At 42.6% G+C, this 21,586-nt stretch overlaps 1 protein-coding gene across 3 annotated transcripts in view; it reads left to right on the top strand.

Annotated features, from left to right (window-relative positions):
• Positions 1-21,586, top strand: part of LOC106572395 (F-box only protein 6) — a 45,585-nt gene that overhangs the window by 597 nt on the left and 23,402 nt on the right. Inside the window, exons 2-4 of one of the 3 annotated variants that reach the window (XM_014146515.2) lie at positions 574-701; positions 20,320-20,581; positions 20,706-20,823. In XM_014146515.2, coding sequence (XP_014001990.1) covers positions 20,329-20,581; positions 20,706-20,823 — 371 coding nt within the window. In that variant the 5' untranslated portion in view covers positions 574-701; positions 20,320-20,328. Of the gene's footprint in view, positions 1-339; positions 702-14,338; positions 14,666-20,319; positions 20,582-20,705; positions 20,824-21,586 lie in introns of those variants that run through there. The other 2 variants (XM_082962136.1, XM_014146519.3) reach the window with 2 other exon arrangements.

Here is a 21,586-nt window from a genome sequence, read left to right as displayed (position 1 = left end):
CTGAGGGACTTACGTCGCAAACTTCCCTTGCTTGTCTATTCATTTGGACCGACGACAAATATGTCCCCGGGGATTCCCCCGTAACACGGAACCAAAACCGGCTGCACCATCGTGCATAAATGTATTTTGACCCCCCACACCAAACGTGATCATGACACACAGGTTAAAATATCAAAACAAACTCTGAACCAATTATATTAATTTGGGGACAGGTCGAAAATCATTAAATATGTATGGCAATTTAGCTAGTTGGGGGGGGGGGAGATAGAATGACTCAACAACCAACATTAAAAACGAGTGCTGAGGGGCTTATGTTGCAAACTTCCCTTACTTGGGTGACATTTGGACTGACAACAAATATGTCCGCGCGGATTCCCCCTAAGGGCGTATGTTTGAAACGAAGCCGTTATGTCGGGAAGCACAGGTGATGTCATGTTGTTGGGGGAGTTTGAGCCAGAATGACTATATATAGGCAAGCTCAAAGTTGTGTCCTGTTTCGTTCATGGTAGTGTGAAACATAAGTTGTATACGAGCTAGCTAACTAGCGTTCTGACGTTTCACTTCTGTATTTAGTTTGACGAGCCTATAACAACACAGGAGCCCTTGCATTTGTATGTAGACTACACTTCTTCGTGATGAAAAGGGGAGCAAGAAATTGCCAATGACACAGCCATTCGGACTCGAGTTTGGTCCAGGAAAACGTAAGTATGTCCAAAGTCATATGTTCTTTGTCAAACAGATTGAAAAGGTGTCTTAGAAAACATTACCAGAAAGTCTAAAAAATGTATTAAACATTGTGTTGTACTTTTAAGTAACGACACCTGCTAACTAATATCAACACTTATATTTAGTAGATGTTTTTTTCTTCTCCAGTCTTAAGTAAATTTAAGATAAATTGCTCTGTGCCTGTAATTCCGTTACCAAAAACCCCACCCAGGTCGTTAAGATATTTTCTAATGTCTCTCAGGAGATAAGGTAATAAAAGTTCACAAGTAACAATTAAGGTAGACCTGTCAATTAGACTGTTTTACTGGTATCAATTTAGTTTAATTATTAGGTTATTTAAACTAAATTCTGTTACCAAATCAGTAACAAGATTTCTGAAAAATCGTTAATGGGATTTATTCAATGGAATTTGCTACAATGGGAAATTATTGTAGTCACAAACCACATTGCACGTGCACTACGCTTTTTGATCGCCCTAATAGTAAAAACATGGATTACCTTGTTTAATGTGGCATGAACACAACCAGTCATGTTTTCATCTGATTGTAAAACGAATCACTTAAAGTAGGCTACCTGCGCATGTTGTCCACTCCAGAATATACTGAACAAAAATATAAACGCAACATGACACAATTTCAACGATTTTACTGAGTTAAAGTTCATATAAGATCTCAGTTCATTTTAAATAAATTCATTAGGCCCTGATCTATGGATTTCACATGACTGGGCAGGGGCGCAGCTATGGGTGGGCGCCAGGTGTAGAAGGTCCTGGGCTGGCACTGTTACACGTGGTCTGCAGTTGAGGCCGGTTGGACCTAGTGCCAAATTCTCTTAAACGACATTGAAGGCAGCTTATGGTAGAGAAATTAACATGACATTTTCTTGCAAAACTTTTATTGTCCCCAGCACAAGATGCAACTCTTGTTTAATAAGCTTCTTGATATGCCACACCTGTCAGGTGGATGGATTATCTTGGCAAAGGAGAAATGCTCACAAACAGGGATGAAACAAATTTGTGTGATCTTTTATTTCAGCTCATGGAACATGAAAACACAACTTTACATGTTGTGTTTACGGTGGTATAAAAATATGTTAAAGTACTTAAGTAGTTTTTTGGGTTATCGGTACTTTACTATTTATATTTTTTGCAACTTTTTTACTTCACTACATTCCTAAAGAAAATGATGTACTTTTTACTCCATAAATTTTCCCTATGACAATTGAGTACTTTTTCCATCACTGTGTTTTATGTTTTTGTTACGTGTAATTCCAGCATCCAAACAGTGCACTGTGCACCCGCCATTTGATGAAGGGAAGGAGACGGCGTCATGTATTCATGGATGCCACTTTCCCTTAAATTTGACAAATGGCAATTCTAAAAGTATCTTTCGTCTGTTAGTGTTTTCATAATTTTCCGCCAATTTGCAAGTGGCTGATACTTGCCAGAGAAATAATCTGATTGAGTGAAACAGCGGCCCTGTGTCTCAGTATGTGTAGCCAATGTATCTGTTACTGTCAGACCAAAAGAGTATGACATGTTGCCGCCATAGCATTTGATTGATTGATTGATGCCAGCAAGCATTTGGCCTCATTGATAAAACAATAAAATTATTTGCCAAACAGCATTGAGCTGAGCTCAACTGTGGTTTGTCCCGGTGCAGCAAAACGCCCCCAAGGGAGACCAGTTTGGATTTGGCTTCGCACCAATCAAATCACATCCTAAGCAAAATGTTCTTTTCAGAAAAACGTGTCTGCTTGTGTTATTTTCCTGTAGTAGCTAGCTTGCTAAATCGTCCCTTTCCTAAGCCATGGATGGAGATGGGATTTCGACTTGTGGTTTTGACTTAATGCCCTGTACAGGCCAATGATTATGACGGCGAGTCTGATCTAACCATAAATTAATGTTTTGCCACTGCCCTGAGACGATTGAAGTTCTAGATGTAGCCTAGTAGGCCCACGTTAACTAGCTAACTTAGCTGGTTAATTGTTGCCCATGTGAGGAAGTTGGCTTGGTAGGCTAGGCCTATAGACTATCCCTATGCTGTGTTGTATGCCATTGCCTCGAGTAAATCTGAGCTGAAAAAATATTGTAGGCTATTCCGTTAAAACAACTACAGCCTATGCGCATGTTGTAATCCAAATTATAATCTTAACTGGCAGATTTCAAACAATACTTTTGTGAGGCACTGCTTGGAACTCTGTGAATGGTGGGGCGAGTGGTGGGATTGATAAACCAGAATTGGAGGATCCTCCATCGTTTAAATCTCCAGTTTGGTAACATTTTGGCTTCACAGTTGATTGCAACGGCGCTGGACAGAGTTGTGGATAAAGTTAATACTATGTTCTCCGCTAGTGGTGGGGAGTCAACTCTAAAAGAATGGATTCCTCGACTATTTGCTGTCGACTGCTAAGATTCAGTATTTTTGCAATGGAGGAAACTAGTTGCTGTAGGCCACTTCTTAGAATAAAAACTCTCACGTCTTTTACTGCACAGAAAGAGCGAGCTAGGGAGGAAGAGAAAGGGGATCGAGGGGCATAGGCATGTTGGCCACCAGGCAGACAGTCAGAACCGTACATCGGTGATCAAAAGACATACAGCATTGCGATAGCCTATACCTCTCAATTTCTTTGCTTGCAATGTCTTGTGCAAGTTCACTAAAGTAGGTGCTATCAATGAGCTGGCTGAGCTATTCTACAGGCAACACACCGAAGACCAAAAACACAAGTGTTTTTCATAGCGAAGAGAAAGAACAAGTGTGCCAAACAGTCGGAACCGTGTGCATAGGCTGTATCTTGCTAATGTGTGTCTCGCAATGGCTCGTAAATTCACAAGTATAATAACGTTTACAGGGCATTCGGAAAGTATTCAAACCCCTTGGCTTTTTCCACATTTTGTTACGTTAGTCTTATTCTAAAATGGATTAAATGTTTTCCCTCATCAATCTACACACTACCCCATAATTACAAAGCAAAAACAGAAATACCTTATTGACGTAAGTGTTCAGACCCTTTGCTATGAGATTAGATATTGAGCTCTGGTGCATCCTGTTTCCATTGATCATCCTTGATGTTTCTACAACTTGATTGGAGTCCACCTGTGGTAAATTCAATTGATTGGATATGATTTGGAAAGGCACACACCTGTCTATATAAGGTCCCACGGTTGACCATGCATGTCAGAGCAAAAACCAAGCTATGAGGTTGAAGGAATTGTCCGTAGTGCTCCGAGACAGGATTGTGTCAAGGCACAGATCTTGGGATGGGTACCAAAAAATTTCTGCAGCATTGAAGGTCCCCAAGAACACAGTGGCCTCCATCGTTCTGAAATGGAAGAAGTTTGGAAACACCAAGACTCGGGGGAGAAGGGCCTTGGTCTGGGAGGTGACCAAGAACTCGATGGTCACTCGGACAGAGCTTTAGAGTTTCTCTGTGGAGGTGGGAGAACCTTCCAGGAAGACAACCATCTCTGCAGCACTCCACCAAGCAGGAGTTTATGGTAGCGTGGCCAGATGGAACCCACTCCTCAGTAAAAGGCACATGATAGGCCGCTTGGAGTTTGCCAAAAAGGTACCTAAAGACTCTGACCATGAGAAACAAGATTCTCTGGTTTGATGAAACCAAGATTGGCACTCGCGCCAAAGAGTTCAATCATCACGTCTGGAGGAAAGCTGGCATCATCCCTACGGTGAAGCATGGTGGTGGCAGCATTATGCTGTGGGGTTGTTTTTCACCGGCAGGGACTGGGAGACTAGTCAGGATTGAGGGAAACCCAAACGGAGCAAAGTACAGAGATCCTTGATGAATACCTACTCCAGAGACATTTCCATTTTAGTCATTTAGCAGGCGCTCTTATCCAGAGCGACTTACAGTAGTGAATGCATACATTTCATACATTTTTTTTTTTTTTTTCCCCGTACTGGTCCCCCGTGGGAATCGAACCCACAACCCTGGCGTTGCAAACACCATGCTCTACCAACTGAGCCACACAGGAGAGGGCACTCAGGACCTCAGACCGGGGTGAAGTTTCACCTTCCAGCAGGACAACGACCCTGAGCACACAGCCAGGACAATGCAGGAGTGGCTTCAGGACAAGTATCAATATCCTTGAGTGGCCCAGCCAGAGCCCGGGCTTGAACCTGATCGAACATCTCTAGAGAGACCTGAAAATAGCTGTGCAACGACGCTCCCCATCCAACCTGATAGCGCTTGAGAGGATCTGAAGAGAAGAAATGGGGGAAATAGACCCCAAATACAGGTGTGCCAAACTTGTAGCGTCATTTCTAAGAAGAATCGTTGCTGTAATCGCTGCCAAAGGTACTTCAACAAAGTACTGAGTAAAGGGTTCTAATACTTATGTAAATGTGATAAAACCTGTTTTTGCGTTGTCATTATGGGGCATTGTGTGTAGATTGAGGGAAACAATGTAATACATTTTAGAATAAGGCTGTAACGTAACAAAATGTGAAAGTCAAGGGGTCTGAATACTCAATGCATTGTATATAGAGTACCAGTCAAAAGTTTGGACACCTACTCATTCAAGGGTTTTTCTTTATTTTTACTATTTTCTACATTGTAGAATAATAGTGAAGACAAAAACTATGGAATAACACATGGAATCATGTAGTAACCAAAAGTGTTAAACAAATCAAAATATATTTTAGATTCTTCAAAGTAGCCACCCTTTGCATTGACAACTTTGCACACTCTTGGCATTCTCTCAACCTGCTTCATGGGGAATGCTTTTCCAACAGTCTTGAAGGAGTTCCCACATATGCTGAGCATTTGACTGCTTTTCATTCACTCTGCAGTCCAACTCATCCCAAACCATCTCAATTGGGTTGTAGTCAGGTGATTGTGGAGGCCAGGTCATCTGATGCAGCACTCCGTCACTCTCCTTGGTCAAATAGTCCTTACACAGGCTGGAGGTGTGTTGGGTCATTGAAAAACAAATGATAGTCCCACTAAGCGCAAACCAGATCGTGTGGCTGCAGAAAGCTGTGGTAGCCATGCTGGTTAAGTGTGCCTTGAATTCTAAATAAATCGGTGTCACCAGCAAAGCACACCACACCACCTCCATGCTACACGGTGGAAACCAGATCATCCGTTCACCAACCCTGCGTCTCTCAAAGACACGGCGGTTGGAACCACAAATCTCATTAGGACTCATCAGACCAAAGGACAGATTTCCACTGGTCTTGTGTCCATTACTCGTGTTTCTTGGCCCAAGCAAGTCTCTTCTAATTGGTGTTCTTTTAGTAGTGGTTTCTTTGCAGTAATCGACCATGAAGGCCTGATTCACACAGTCTCCTCTGAACAGTTGATGTCTGTTATTTGAACTCTGTGATGCATTTATTTGGGCAGCAATTTCTGAGGCTGGTAACTCTCATGAACCTATCCTCTGCAGTAGAGGTAACTCTGGGTCTTCCTTTCCTGTGGCAGTCGTCATCAGAGCCAGTTTCATCATAGCGCTTGATGGTTTTTGCGACAGCACTTGAAGAAACTTTCAAAGTTCTTAATGTTCTGCATTGACTGACCATGTCTTAAACTAATGGACTGTTGTTTCACTTTGCTTATTTGAGCTGTTCTTGCCATAATATGGACTTGGTCATAACACAACTGATTGGCTCATACGCATTAAGGCACACATGTTAATTGAAATACATTCCAGGTGACTACCTCATGAAGCTGGTTGAGAGATTGCCAAGCGTGTGCAAAGCTGTCAAGGCAGAGGGTGGCTACTTTGAAGAATCTCTAACACTTTTTGGTTACTACATGATTCCATATGTGTGATTTCATAGTTTTGATGTCTCCAATATTCTACAATGTAGAAAATAGTAAAAATAAACCCTTGAATGAGTAGGTGTCCAAACTTTTGACTGGTGCTGTATAAACAATGCCTAATGCATCAGTTTAATTAGGCCTAAATGTGCAATAAAAAGTATTGTGGCTATAGCGTATTTAATGAAACCCTGGCTGGCAATTGATGTCCTAGGTTGGGTTTCTCCGATCCTGTTCCTTGAGAGCTAACTTCCTGTAGGTTTTCACTCCAACCCCAGTTGGAACTAACCTGATTCAGTTTATCAACCAGCTAATTATTGAATCAACTGCGCAAGATTAGGGTTTGAGTGTGAACCTTCAGGATGGTAGCTCTCCACGAACAAGGTTGGAGAGCCCTGTCCTAGGCAATCGATCGCGGAGCAGGGCATCCCCGCTAAACTTCTTGGAAATGGCAAGTTCACTTTCTCATCTATAAACGCATCTCAAGTGCAAATACGGTTCAGCAGTTCAAATCAGCAGGATGGGGGGCATTGTTATTAGGAAGAACATCTACCATGATTGCTAAAATAATGATTATGACCGCACTTTTAAATATTATGAGGACACTTATACATTTGGCAGCCAAGCATGAGTTATCAGTGTAGCCTATTATCGTTTAGACATGATTTTAATATATCTTCACGATTTAGATTAAGAACCTCCAGGCTTCAGTCAATTCAATTAGAAAAATTAAATCGTCCTCTGGAATAAAACACAGCATCATCCCATGGGATCCCCTAAGGCTGTGCACAGCAGAAATATCACTGAATTATTCTAGTTCCTACACCACACCTTCTATAGTCAAACAAAATAGGCCTTTTTATAGGCTAAGTTGATAAGCAAATGGGCTGCATCATGCTGATGTCAGTCTTCTAGAAGTAACCTTCAAAGACAAATGTAGTCTTCCTAGTAGAACTGCGATTTTTAAAACATTTTAAAAATGTAACCTTTTATTTAACTAGGCAAGTCAGTTAATAAGAACAAATTCTTATTTACAATGACGGCCTACCCCAGCCAAACCCAGACGATGCTGGGCCAATTGTGCGCCGCCCTATAAAATCAAATTTATTTATATAGCCCTTCTTACATCAGCTGATATCTCAAAGTGCTGTACAGAAACCCAGCCTAAAACACCAAACAGCAAGCAATGCAGGTGTAGAAGCACGGTGGCTAGGAAAACATCCCTAGAAAGGCCAAAACCTAGGAAGAAACCTAGAGGAACCAGGCTATGAGGGGTGGCCAGTCCTCTTCTGGCTGTGCCGGGTGGAGATTATAACAGCACATGGCTAAGATGTTCAAATGTTCATAAATGACCAGCATGGTCAAATAATAATAGTCATAGTAGTTGTCGAGGGTGCAACAAGTCAGTAACACAAGAGTAAGTGTCAGTTGGCTTTTTCATAGCCGATCTTTGAGAGAGTGAGAGTGTGAGAGAGATACACACCGGAAAAGACAAGAGAAATACTCCAGATGTGACACTGACACTAGCCCCCCCCCCCCCCCCCCCCCCCCCCCCATACTGGAGGCTGAGACAGGAGGGGTCAGGAGAAACTGTGGCCCCTTCTGATGAAAACCCCGGACAGGGCCAAACAGGTAGGATATAACCCCACCTGCTTTGACAAAGCACAGCCCCCACACCACTGGAGGGATATCTCCAACCACCAACTTACCATCCTGAGACAAGGCCAAGTATAGCCCACAAAGATCTCCGCCATGGCACAACCCAAGGGGGGGCGCCAACCCAGACAGGAAGACCATGTCAGTGACTCAACCCACTCAAGTGATGCACCCCTCCCAGGGACGGCATGGAAGAAAACCAGTAAGCCAGTGACTCAGCCCCTGTAATAGGAGTAGAGGCAGAGAATCCCAGTGGAGAGAGGGGAACCGGCCAGGCAGAGACAGCAAGGGCGGTTCGTTGCTCCAGCCTTTCCGTTCACCTTCACACCCCTGGGCCAGACTACACTTAATCATAGGACCTACTGAAGAGATGCGTCTTCAGTAAAGACTTAAAGGTTGAGACTGAGTCTGCGTCTCTCACATGGGTAGGCAGACTATTCCATAAAAATGGAGCTCTATAGGAGAAAGCCCTGCCTCCAGCTGTTTGCTTAGAAATTCTAGGGACAATTAGGAGGCCCGCGTCTTGTGACCGTAGCGTACGTGTAGGTATGTACGGCAGGACCAAATCGGAAAGATAGGTAGGAGCAAGCCCATGTAATGCTTTGTAGGTTAGCAGTAAAACCTTGAAATCAGCCCTTGCCTTAACAGGAAGCCAGTGTAGGGAGGCTAGCACTGGAGTAATATGATCAATGTTTTTGGTTCTAGTCAGGATTCTAGCAGCCGTATTTAGCACTAACTGAAGTTTATTTAGTGCTTTATCCGGGTAGCCGGAAAGTAGAGCATTGCAGTAGTCCAACCTAGAAGTAACAAAGGCATGGATACATTTTTCTGCGTCATTTTTGGACAGAAAGTTTCTGATTTTTGCAATTTACGTAGATGGGGAAAAAAGCTGTCTTTGAAACAGTCTTGATATGTTCTTCAAAAGAGAGATCAGGGTCCAGAGTAACGCGGAGGTCCTTCACAGTTTTATTTGAGACGACTACAACCATCCAGATTAATTGTCAGATTCAACAGAAGATCTCTTTTGTTTCTTGGGACCTAGAACAAGCATCTCTGTTTTGTCCGAGTTTAAAAGTAGAAAGTTTGCAGCCATCCACTTCCTTATATCTGAGACACAGGTTTCTAGCGAGGGCAATTTTGGGGCTTCACCATGTTTCATTGAAATGTACAGCTGTGTGTCATCCGCGTAGCAGTGAAATTTAACATTATGTTTTCGAATGACATCCCCAAGAGGTAAAGTATAAAGTGAAAACAATAGTGGTCCTAAAACGGAACCTTGAGGAACACCGACATTTACAGTTGATTTGTCAGAGGACAAACCATTCACAGAGACAAACTGATATCTTTCCGACAGATAAGATCTAAACCAGGCCAGGACTTGTCCATGTAGACCAATTTGGGTTTCCAATCTCTCCAAAAGAATGTGGTGATCGATGGTATCAAAAGCAGCACTAAGATCTAGGAGAACGAGGACAGATGCAGAGCCTCGGTCTGACGTCATTAAAAGGTCATTTACCACCTTCACAAGTGCTATGATGGGGTCTAAAACCAGACTGAAGCGTTTCGTATACATTGTTTGTCTTCAGGAAGGCAGTGAGTTGCTGCGCAACAGCTTTTTCTAAAATTTTTGAGAGGAATGGAAGATTCGATATAGGCCGATAGTTTTTTTAAATAATTTCTGGATCAAGATTTGGCTTTTTCAAGAGAGGCTTTATTACTGCCACTTTTAGTGAGTTTGGTACACATCCGGTGGATAGAGAGCCGTTTATTATGTTCAACATAGGAGGGCCAAGCACAGGAAGCAGCTCTTTCAGTAGTTTAGTTGGAATAGGCTCCAGTATGCAGCTTGAAGGTTTGGAGGCCATGATTATTTTCATCATTGTGTCAAGAGATATAGTACTAAAACACTTTAGTGTCTCCCTTGGTCCTGGCAGAGTTGTGCAGACTCAGGACAACGGAGCTTTGGAGGAATACGCAGATTTAAAGAGCAGTCTGTAATTTGCTTTCTAATGATCATGATCTTTTCCTCAAAGAAGTTCATGAATTCATTACTGCTGAAGTGAAAGCCATCCTCTCTTGGGGAATGCTGCTTTTTAGTTAGCTTTGCGACAGTATCAAAAATACATTTCGGATTGTTCTTATTTTCCTCAATTAAGTTGGAAAAATAGGATGATCGAGCAGCAGTGAGGGCTCTTCGATACTGCACGGTACTGTCTTTCCAAGCTAGTCGGAAGACTTCCAGTTTGGTGTGGCGCCATTCCGTTCCAATTTTCTGGAAGCTTGCTTCAGAGCTCGTGTATATTCTGTATACCAGGGAGCTAGTTTCTTATGACAAATGTTTTTAGGGGTGCAACTGCATCTAGGGTATTGCGCAAGGTTAAATTGAGTTCCTCAGTTAGGTGGTTAACTGATTTTTGTCCTCTGACGTCTTTGGGTTGTCTGACAATTTATAGCACGACTTTTAATGCTCCTTGTTTGGGGTCTGAGCAGATTATTTGTTGCGATTGCAAACGTAATAAAATGGTGGTCCGATAGTCCAGGATTAAGAGGAAAAACATTAAGATCCACAACATTTATTCCATGGGACAAAACTAGGTCCAGAGGATGACTGTGGCAGTGAGTAGGTCCAGAGACATGTTGGACAAAACCCACTGAGTCGATGATTGCTCCGAAAGCCTTTTGGAGTGGGTCTGTGGACTTTTCCATGTGAATATTAAAGTCACCAAAAATTTGAATATTATCTGCGATGACTACAAGGTCCGATAGGAATTCAGGGAACTCGGTGAGGAACGCTGCATATGGCCCAGGAGGCCTGTAAACAGTAGCTATAAAAAGTGATTGAGTTAATTTTGCCCAACCTAGGTCGAGGCACAGACACGGTCTCAATGGGGATAGCTGAGCTGACTACACTGACTGTGCCTGCTGCCTGGCCTGCACCCTATTTCATTGTGGAGTTGGAGCCCTGTCTATGTTCGTAGATAAGATGAGAGCAGCCCTCCAGCTAGGATGGAGTCTGTCACTCCTCAACAGGCCAGGCTTGGTCCTGTTTGTGGGTGAGTCCCAGAAAGACGGCCAATTAGCTACAAATTCTATCTTTTGGGAGGGGCAGAAAACTGTTTTCAACCAGCGATTTGAGTTGTGAGACTCTGCTGTGAAGCTCATCACTCCCCCTAACTGGGAGGGGGCCAGAGACAATTAATCGATGCCGACACATCTTTCTAGCTGATTTACACGCTGAAGCTATGTTTACATTTACATTTACATTCTATGTTGCGCTTGGTGACCTCTGATTGTTTCATCCTAACATCGTTGGTGCCGACGTGGATAACGATATCTCTATACTCTCTACACTCGCCAGTTTTAGCTTTAGCCAGCACCGTCTTTAGATTAGTCTTAACGTCGGTAGCCCTGCCCCCTGGTAAACAGTGTATGATCGCTGGATGATTCGTTTTAAGTCTAATACTGCGGGTAATGGAGTCGCCAATGACTAGGGTTTTCAATTTGTCAGAGCTAATGGTGGGAGGCTTCGGCGTCTCAGACCCCATAACGGGACCCCAAATCACAGCCGGATGTGACGCAGCCTGGATTCAGGTACTGCAGTGATGCCTTTTGCATTGAGATGCAGTGTCTTAGACCACTGCGCCACTCGGGAACCCCAATAATAATGAGGTGGTGTGTGTGTGTGCGCATCAGTTTCAGCTTGTTTTGGGAGTCAAACAAGAGTCGACTCCAACCACAGGAGTTGGAGTCTACTCCAAAGATCCTAGAGTCGTGAGCCGTGCACCACTATTAGGGCTGGACGATATGGCCTAAAAGTAATATCTTAATTGTTTTTCAGAGGTTTGGACGATTCACAATATAGATCTGTTTTTCTCTAAACAAACTAAAACAAGGCCAAAACATAATTCTAGAATTTTCTTTAAAATAAAAAAATATACAAGGCCTATTTGTGTAAAACAAATAAATGCCACTGCTTGCCAGGCTGTCATCATTGTATGCAAAAAAAATTAAGAATGAGAATTTATCCCTAAGAATTTACACAGTAATAAATCTAAATCTAAAATTCTGTCAAACAACATACCTTCCTTTGTTCTAAACAAGTTTCTGGTGAGGAACACAAGCCTGTCTACTGACACTGGCGTGAGGCATGCCCTGTGACATGTCACAATGTTCCCACCTGTGCTAAAGACCCTCTCCGAAGGGGCACTTGTAGCAGGAATGCACAGGTGCTTTTTAGCAAGCTTATGCCGACTTGGGAAGTTGGCCTCATGGAGCCTCCACCACTCAAGTGGGTCTGTGTCAAGAGACATCAAGTAACTTGACAACTCAGTTTTGATGTTGTCCTCCTCCTGACTGTGGGCCAGACAGCGCTGTCTTCTTGAAGAAGCTTGCAAGTGTTTTCTTGCCCTTAGACACAGGTTCACTTTCTTCTTCGTGCACAGTTGTGCCAGGGTGGCGTGCTTTCCTCAGCTAGCAGAGACTTCAGCTCCAAAACAGCTCTTTGAGAGCATCAAACAATCTTGTCACCTGCTATGCATGTTGTCCTGAACCGGGGATCCACCAGTGAGGCCATATCAAGGAGTTCAGCTGTGGCAGGATCTTCGTACTTGTCGTTGAGATACTGTGGTGTGGCACTCTTGATTTTCTTTGTGAGCGTGCCCTCACCTTCCTCTGGCTGCAGGAGGCTGCTTTTGAACAGGTTTAGCACAGGCTTGAGGTAGGAGATGCTAATGTAGTTCTCCCCAGACAGCGGTTATGGCCTTTTCTTGTTCCAGGATTCGTTCTGTCTTGACCCCCACCTGGTTGGGGACTCTGAGTGGGTAGACTGAGCTCAGCCTGTGCTACAGACAAGTCTCTCCTCTTCCAGCTGAAGGAAAAGGTGCTGACCACCTTGCACAACCCAATGGCACGGTCAACTCGTGGGTCTTTCACATCATTCTCTGAAAATAATAATGAAGAAAGGATTCTAAGGACAGCATTTTCAATAATGTGACAAGTACAGCATTCAGTTGACCTGTCAAACCAACACTACCCCCCTCAGACCCACATGTCTATTCTATTGTTTAGGAATGTTTGACCACTAGCTGTTTGAATGTCATTTAAAAAATATATATAATAATTTTGATTGTAAATGTATTTTAGTTTGTTTGTTATTGTTAAAACAGCCTGTGGTTATTTGCTATTAGATTGGCAGAATGACACATTAGCCTACAACTGGCCCAAACGTTTTGGAATGCACTTTTATTATCCAATGTCACACCTACCGATTGGCGAGGTGAAGCCTGTGCCCAAAGCACTGCAGGCGGGTCCAGTTGTTCAAGCGCAATGCTTTTATCATGTTCCTCCCGCTCTCAGTTGTCATGCACACCTGTTGGTCTTCGCTCATCTTCCACGATGCCAGAGAGTCTTTGAGACCCGGGGTTATTACTTCACCCGTATGTTCATCAGGGAAGTAAGACGTCTGGAGGCAGACATTTTGCAATTTCCAGTCTTCATTTATGTAGTGGACTGTCAAACTTAGGTATGGCTCTGACGTTCTGCTCGACCATGGTGGAAAAATAAGAAACATTAGCCAGCTTATCTGCGACTCTTTCGCAGGTAGCCGTGTATTATTGCAGCAAGGCTTCTTCCGTGAAATACTTGCGGCTTGGCAGCTGATATTTGTGGTCAACTGTACCTAGCAGCTGTTTAAAGATTGGGATCATGTCCTTCGCTATGTAATAGGTCACTGCATCTGTTCTCCTTCCACCTCAAACTATTGTTGTCATAAGGGATTACGTTTGGAAAGGATGCAGCTATGGTAGTTTGTCTTTTTAGCAGACGTTTTGGTAATCGGGTGACTGGAATCGGAATTGTGAAGTCTCGCATTCCACCGCGTGTTTTTCGCAGGTGATGGAAGAGGTTGGTTGTGCTGCTGCTTTTTGTAGCAATTGTCTTGACACATTTTGCACAGGACATTCGTTTGCTGAACATTAGACCTCTTAAACCCGAACCACTTCCATATTACTGAACTTTTTGATGATTTCATCCTCACGAGAGGCTGAGCTGGCTTCCTCACTTTCCATTTTGGTGGAACTCTTACCACCGCTACACTTCTCCAGCGTGGTTACAATTTGTGAAAGGCTGTCTAGGGTTGTGATTGGTGGATAACGTCTGTGCACGTGTTGTCACGCAATTGGGACATTATTCGACATTGGGCTGACAGAGAAGAGACAGTGAGATGCTGCATTTGTAAAACGTTAGAACATAACCGAACCTTGATTCTTGCGATACAGGCCGTTAGCGCGATACAGATAAAACAAACTTGATATCGCCCAGCACCAACCACTATTCTCATTCTGTGCCGCGTGTAGCTTGTTGTCGGCCAGCCACAAGTCATCAAAGTGCCACTACAGTCATAGAGACTCCGTGTGCGGCAAAGCAAATACGGAGATTATCTAATCAATGGAAGATGGAATTAAAAGTTAAATGATAAGTATATGCTACAACGAAGAAGAGCCAACTGGTAGGCTGCTATTTAATAATATGAATGGAGGTGTTATTTGTAACCGTAGAGTAGGAAGAAGGTGCATGCAGACTCAATTAGCCTAGCTAATTGGCTGGCTAACTTAGCTAGCTATTTTAGTCAGCTAGCTTCTCTCGGTTTGATGCAGTCAAGACCGGTAGTACGTAATCATATTGGATGATAAATAACCTTTCTATGACAAGCTAGAAGTTAGTCTACTAATGCAAAAATTGGCTTGGCCGGTTTCTGCCTCTCCCTCCTTGCAACCGTTTCACTTGCTCACAGTTCTTACACCGTAAAGCTCCTCCTCCACCTGCTCTCCCTCGCGCTGTATCGGCTCTGGTTAATAAAATGGCTTACCAATGGACTTTTCTGCTGCTTCCCTCACTCGGATGTGACCGCATTTATATGGAACTGGTCGTCCTCGGGTCCATTCGGACCAGGTGTCTATATTCAAAAATGTATTTGCATATTTGTCCAAGTAGGAACGTCCCAGGTCCATTTTTCAGAATGGGTCAAACTTTTTAGACCTCTACTTGAGGCCCAACATAACATTACCTGTCACAACAGACAATGGCAGGAACATTCTGAATAGGGTGCTTTTTAATTTGGCCAATTTAAACTAAAATTGACTACAGTAACTGTTGGAATTCCATTTTTCCGCAATACCGTAACCGAACCGTGACCCCCAAACCGCAATATGTACCAAACTGGGTTTGGTGAACCGTTACACCACTATCCTCCTACTTTTGAAGGGGTAAAGCTTACCATGTGCTTCCCAGTCTTAACAGTTTGTACATATATTATATTGACTTTTTGGTCTTCGGCAGGGTTTTTTATCAGCTGTTCGCGCCCACAATTTTTTTTCTTAAATCAAGTCGAAGTTTGGTAGCCGACGTCTACGCCCCTTTGTTGGTGATTGGTCAACAGTACTACTCCTAGTAGGAGTAGGAACATTAAATGTGTTTGTCATTTAAATGTTTGTCATTCAACGAAAGGCTAGTTTTCATGCACATTTTTTTTTTACTTGAATAATACTGTACCCAACATCTTAGATGTAAAATTGCGCAACTAAGACCACCTCATCAAAAACTGCTAAATTAATGACAGATGTATTTTTTGAGGAAGTGTTTCTGGCTATGTTGCTATGGTGACTCGAGGGACAAACAGTATCTTTTATTTTATTTTTCAAGCAAAGGACTTTTATGGTAGTAAGAGAACAGACAGTTGCTTCGCCTAGCTGAGTCCTGCTATGAGCAAATCAAACCTATGTATGCAGATGCCTTAAGGGGGTAGGCTCTCCAGAGTCTAGACCAGGGGTATTCAACTCTTACCCTATGAGGTCAGTCTACCTGATAATCGATTGCACCCACCTGGTGTCTCAGGTCTAAATCAGTCCCTAATTAGAGGGGAACAATGAGAACCCAGTGGAACTGGCTTCTATGTCCAAAGTTGAGTTTGGTGGATAGCATCGTCAAGACCCAATCAGGGTTGTGTATGTAAATATATTTTCATTTGTATCAGCAGGCCCACATGATCAGACTGAGCTTTTCAATGGCAGAAAGAGTCTCGGGAAATAAATGCAAAAAATATATATTTCCATGAAAGTGATTTTATTAGACGGTGATTTAACATTTTTATTAAAACTACTGCATGGGGGCTTAAAGAAAAATTATCCATGCGGCCAGGACAATCATCAATGGGAGGTTGAAAACCAAATGGCCAATAACCGATCCTCCTCCTAGGCCTATCATAAAAGTTAGTTATTAACAGTAGCTTATTTCTGATATATTCTAGCCTAAAGCAGGTGTTGTCCTAAAGTTGCTGCTTTAAAAAATAACAAGAATGAAAGTCTAGCCTATGCCTACGCCAAAAGCAATTATTATCCAGTTCTGAAGACGGTAGACTGCTTCTATCCAGCCCATGATGTATAACCTAACTCACTATGTTAAGACCATTCCTCGTCAGACTCACTGTTCCATCATGTGCGTGCCACACACCTGTTCCATGCTGATGCTCCTCTACCAGAAAGGAATATTAAAAAAGATTTGTCTGCAATTAGCATCTGCCCAAGGCTGTCAACAACTCTTTTGTCATGATTCGTCCAGTTGTAGCACGATATAAACACTTCTTTTTTTATTTTTTTTATTCCCGAACCGGTTACAAAATGTGTTTTGCTGGTCGGAAGAGTAGAATAAAAAAAAATTGTGGTTCTGTTCAAAACTAAACGAATGGAAAATAGTTCAGGTTCCAACCCCTGATGTGTTACTGTTGACTTATTATATTCCTGATGTAAAATATAATTCACTACATGATTGTGGTGAATTCCCTACATAGATATGGTATAACATATTTGAGGCAAAATATGAGTGATATATGAATATTATAATAAAAGTATTTTCTTGATAATGTAACCTTTGCAAAATAAATGCTTTTGTTAGGTTTCACATTTGTTTTTATAAGTCAACATATTCAAAACCATCACAATTACTATAACAAAATACAATATTTGTATATACATCTTTATTTTCATGTATAAGGCTTGGCCGCAGCACCTACTGGACAGTTGAATTATCTACAGTTGAAGTCGAAGTTTACATACACTTCAGCCAAATACATTTAAACTCAATTTTTCACAATTCCTGACATTTAATCTTAGTAAAAATTCCCTGTCTTAGGTAAGTTAGAATCACCACTTTATTTTAAGAATGTGAAATGTCAGAATGATAGTAGAGTGATTTATTTCAGCTTTTATTTCTTTCATCACATTCCCAGTGGGTCAGAAGTTTACATGCACTCAGTTAGTATTTGGTAGCATTGCCTTTAAATTGTTTGACTAGGGTCAAAGGTTTCTGGTAGCCATCCACAAGCTTCCCACAATAAGTTGGGTGAATTTTGTCCCATTCCTCCTGATAGAGCTGGTGTAACTGAGTCAGGTTTGTAGGCCTCCTTGCTTGCACACGCTTTTTCACTTCTGCCCACAAATTTCTATAGGATTGAGGTCAGGGCTTTGTGATGGCAGCTCCAAAACCTTGACTTTGTTGTCCTTAAGCCATTTTGCCACAACTTTGGAAGTATGCTTAAGTACCCTGACCTAGTGAGATATACTTGGCCGAGGCTTAATCAAGCTAGTCGTCTTGATTACTTTGTCATTCTCTCTGGCACCAAAAGTTGGTGTTGATAGGGGACAGAATGCATTCAGATCATATATAGATAAATACTCTTAAAGAATTTCCACACGGGCGAGGATATTGGAAATTTATTAGAAGAAGAATTTATTAGACTTAGTAGTGTGTGTGGCCTCCACGTGCCTGTATGACCTCCCTACAACGCCTGGGCATGCTCCTGATGAGGTGGCGGATGGTCTCCTGAGGGATCTCCTCCCAGACCTGGACTAAAGCATCCGCCATCTCCTGGACAGTCTGTGGTGCAACGTGGCGTTGGTGGATGGAGCGAGACATGATGTGCTCAATTGGATTCAGGTCTGGGGAACGGGCGGGCCAGTCCATAGCATCAATGCCTTCCTCTTGCAGGAACTGCTGACACACTCCAGCCACATGAGGTCTAGCATTGTCTTGCATTAGGAGGAACCCAGGGCCAACCGCACCAGCATATGGTCTCACAAGGGGTCTGAGGATCTCATCTCGGTACCTAATGGCAGTCAGGCGAGCACATGGAGGGCTGTGCGGCCCCCCAAAGAAATGCCACCCCACACCATGACTCACCCACCGCCAAACCGGTCATGCTGGAGGATGTTGCAGGCAGCAGAACTTTCTCCACGGCGTCTCCAGACTCTGTCACGTCTGTCACGTGCTCAGTGTGAACCTGCTTTCATCTGTGAAGAGCACAGGGCGCCAGTGGCGAATTTGTCAATCTTGGTGTTCTCTGGCAAATGCCAAACGTCCTGCACGGTGTTGGGCTGTAAGCACAACCCCCACCTGTGGACGTCGGGCCCTCATACCACCCTCATGGAGTCTGTTTCTGACCGTTTGAGCAGACACATGCACATTTGTGGCCTGCTGGAGGTCATTTTGCAGTGCTCCTCCTGCTCCTCCTTGCACAAAGGCGGAGGTAGCGGTCCTGCTGCTGGGTTGTTGCCCTCCAACGGCCTCCTCCATGTCTCCTGATGTACTGGCCTGTCTGCTGGTAGCGCCTCCATGCTCTGGACACTACGCTGACAGACACAGCAAACCTTCTTGCCACAGCTCGCATTGATGTGCCATCCTGGATGAGCTGCACTACCTGAGCCACTTGTGTGGGTTGTAGACTCCGTCTCATGCTACCACTAGAGTGAAAGCACCGCCAGCATTCAAAAGTGACCAAAACATCAGCCAGGAAGCATAGGAACTGAGAAGTGGTCTGTGGTCACTCCTTTATTGGGGGTGTCTTGCTAATTGCCTTTAATTTCCACCTGTTGTCTATTCCATTTGCACAACAGCATGTGAAATGTATTGTCAATCAGTGTTGCTTCCTAAGTGGACAGTTTGATTTCACAGAAGTGTGATTGACTCGGAGTTACATTGTGTTGTTTAAGTGTTCCCTTTATTTTTTTTGAGCTGTCTGTGTGTGTGTGTGTGTGTGGTGTGTGTGTGTAATTTCATTTAAGGACCAAAAAATTGACAGCTGTGCCATATAAATTGCAAAATAGTTAAACCTCTTCCCGATGTACCCATTCCATGGCACGTGGTTTATGAAATGACACGCAAAACAACGGCGGATTGAAAACGTAATTTTTTTATTATACAAAATTCTTATAACCAATTGTATGTATCCCCCATGTATACATACAATCTTCCCAGCTCTGCAAATTTTGCTGTGAGGCAGAGTCATTAGATAATTTATTTTGGTACTGTCCATATGTATCTCGTTTTTGGTCACAGGTCCAGGAATGGCTGAGGAATTGCAACGTTTGCCTCGAACTAACGCTGCAGATAGCAATACTGGGTGATTTTGAAAAGTCAGTCAATCAATAATATAATTATTTTAGCAAAAATAATCTTTAATTTACGATCTGTATAAGCTATGAGAATAGAAAGGTTTAGCGTTTTTGTGAAGCATCACAGCACAGTTGAAAAATATATGGCAAATAGAAATCCAAAATGGATGGTGTTAAGAGATGGGAGGGGTTGAATGGAGCTGAAGGGTGGGGCCAATAACAAGAAAACCAATGTAAAACATACGGGGTCTGTAAAATGTATATAGGTTCAGACATTTTGTAAAATAGCACAGTTGCAAATCGAAATCAAACTGGATGGATATTAGAAATACAGGAAGGACTAAAAACAAACAAAATATAACTATTGTAAAATGTGTATAATATTTATAAACTGAAGGTAGAAGCCAAAGTGGTGTTTATTAGTTTACTCCAATTGGAGGATAGGGTGGTAGGGTTTGTGGGGAATAATAAAGGTACGTGTATGTGGATATATATTTCTCAAAAAATATATGAGGGATTGGAATTGATGCAGACATTTACATTGATGGAAGCAACAATCTTTCTGCAATATTAAAGCTGATCCACCCCTTAAGATAAAAAATTAAAAAACTTGTTGCTAGAGCATCATCATCCTAACATAGAGCTAACATCCTGTTCTAAGCTGTACATCATTTGTGTAAAGTCTCCCATGTTAATGAAAACAGATGTTCTTGTTCAGTTCACAGACATGCTACCTGTGCTCCCTCTTGATGTCCTGGAGGAGATGCTCCTAAATGTCCCTCCACTGCAGGTGGTGTGTGTCTGTCGACTTGTGTGTCGTGAGTGGAAAGAAGTGGTGGACAGTGATTCTCTTTGGAGAGAGAGGTGCCGAAGAGAAGGATACCAGACATGTGATGCCACTAAATTGCCTAAAGACTGGCGTTTGTTTTACTTCTTGTGTAAGAAGAGACGTAATCTTCTCAAGAACCCCAGAGCAGATGGTAAGAGTCGAAACCACAATGTCTAAATTCTCTGTTGGTGTATGGGGGGTCCTGTTATTAACCCCAGAACCCACATTTCAAATCCGTCCATTATTTTTTTTTATTTTTTTTTTCCCCCCTCCAGATAAATTCAAGGGCTGGCAAATTATGGAGAATGGAGGGGATAAATGGAAAATAGAGCCAGTGGAAGAAGTGCCGCATCCTGACAACACGGTCCAAAAATACTTTGCGACTTCTTACTCGTGAGTATACTACTATAACGTATTAGTTTTTCAGTGAGAGAATATCACTTGGTCCCACTTTGTTTCACATCCACATTGGTGTTTATTTATTTTCCAGCTCTTCAAATACATTTGGATGATAATGCCCTTCATTGACGAACTGTCTAGTTTGCAGTGCCTTCAGAAAGTATTTACACCCCTTACATTTTTATACATTTTGTTACAAGGTTGGATTTAAAATGAATTTAATTGTCCATTTTTGTCAACAATCTACATAAATAAAGAATATACATTCAGTCAAGGCCAAAAGTTTTGAGAATGACACAATTAATTTCCACAAAGTTTGCTGCTTCAGTGTCTTCAGATAGTCAGATGTTACTATGGAATACTGAAGTATAATTACGAGCATTTCATAAGTGTCAAAGCCTTTTATTTACAATTACATGAAGTTGATGCAAAGAGTCAATATTTGCAGTGTTGACCCTTTTTCAAGGCCTCTGCAATCCGCACTGGCATGCTGTCAATTAACTTCTGGGCCACATCCTGACTGATGGCAGCCCATTCTTGCATAATCAATGCTTGGAGTTTGTAAGAATTTGTGGGTTTTTGTTTGTCCACCCACCTCTTGAGGATTGACCACAAGTTCTCAATGGGATTAAGGTCTGGGGAGTTTCCTGGCCATGGACCCAAAATATTGATGTTTTGTTTCCCCGAGCCACTTAGTTATCACGTTTGCCTTATGGCACGGTGCTCCATCATGCTGGAAAAGGCATTGTTCGTCACC

Source organism: Salmo salar, chromosome 15, assembly GCF_965601325.2.
Source record: "Salmo salar chromosome 15, fSalSal1, whole genome shotgun sequence".
In the NCBI taxonomy this organism is placed as follows: Eukaryota; Metazoa; Chordata; class Actinopteri; order Salmoniformes; family Salmonidae; genus Salmo; species Salmo salar.
The sequence above is the reverse complement of the archived record's forward strand: the minus strand, read 5'-3'. Positions and strand labels throughout refer to the sequence as shown.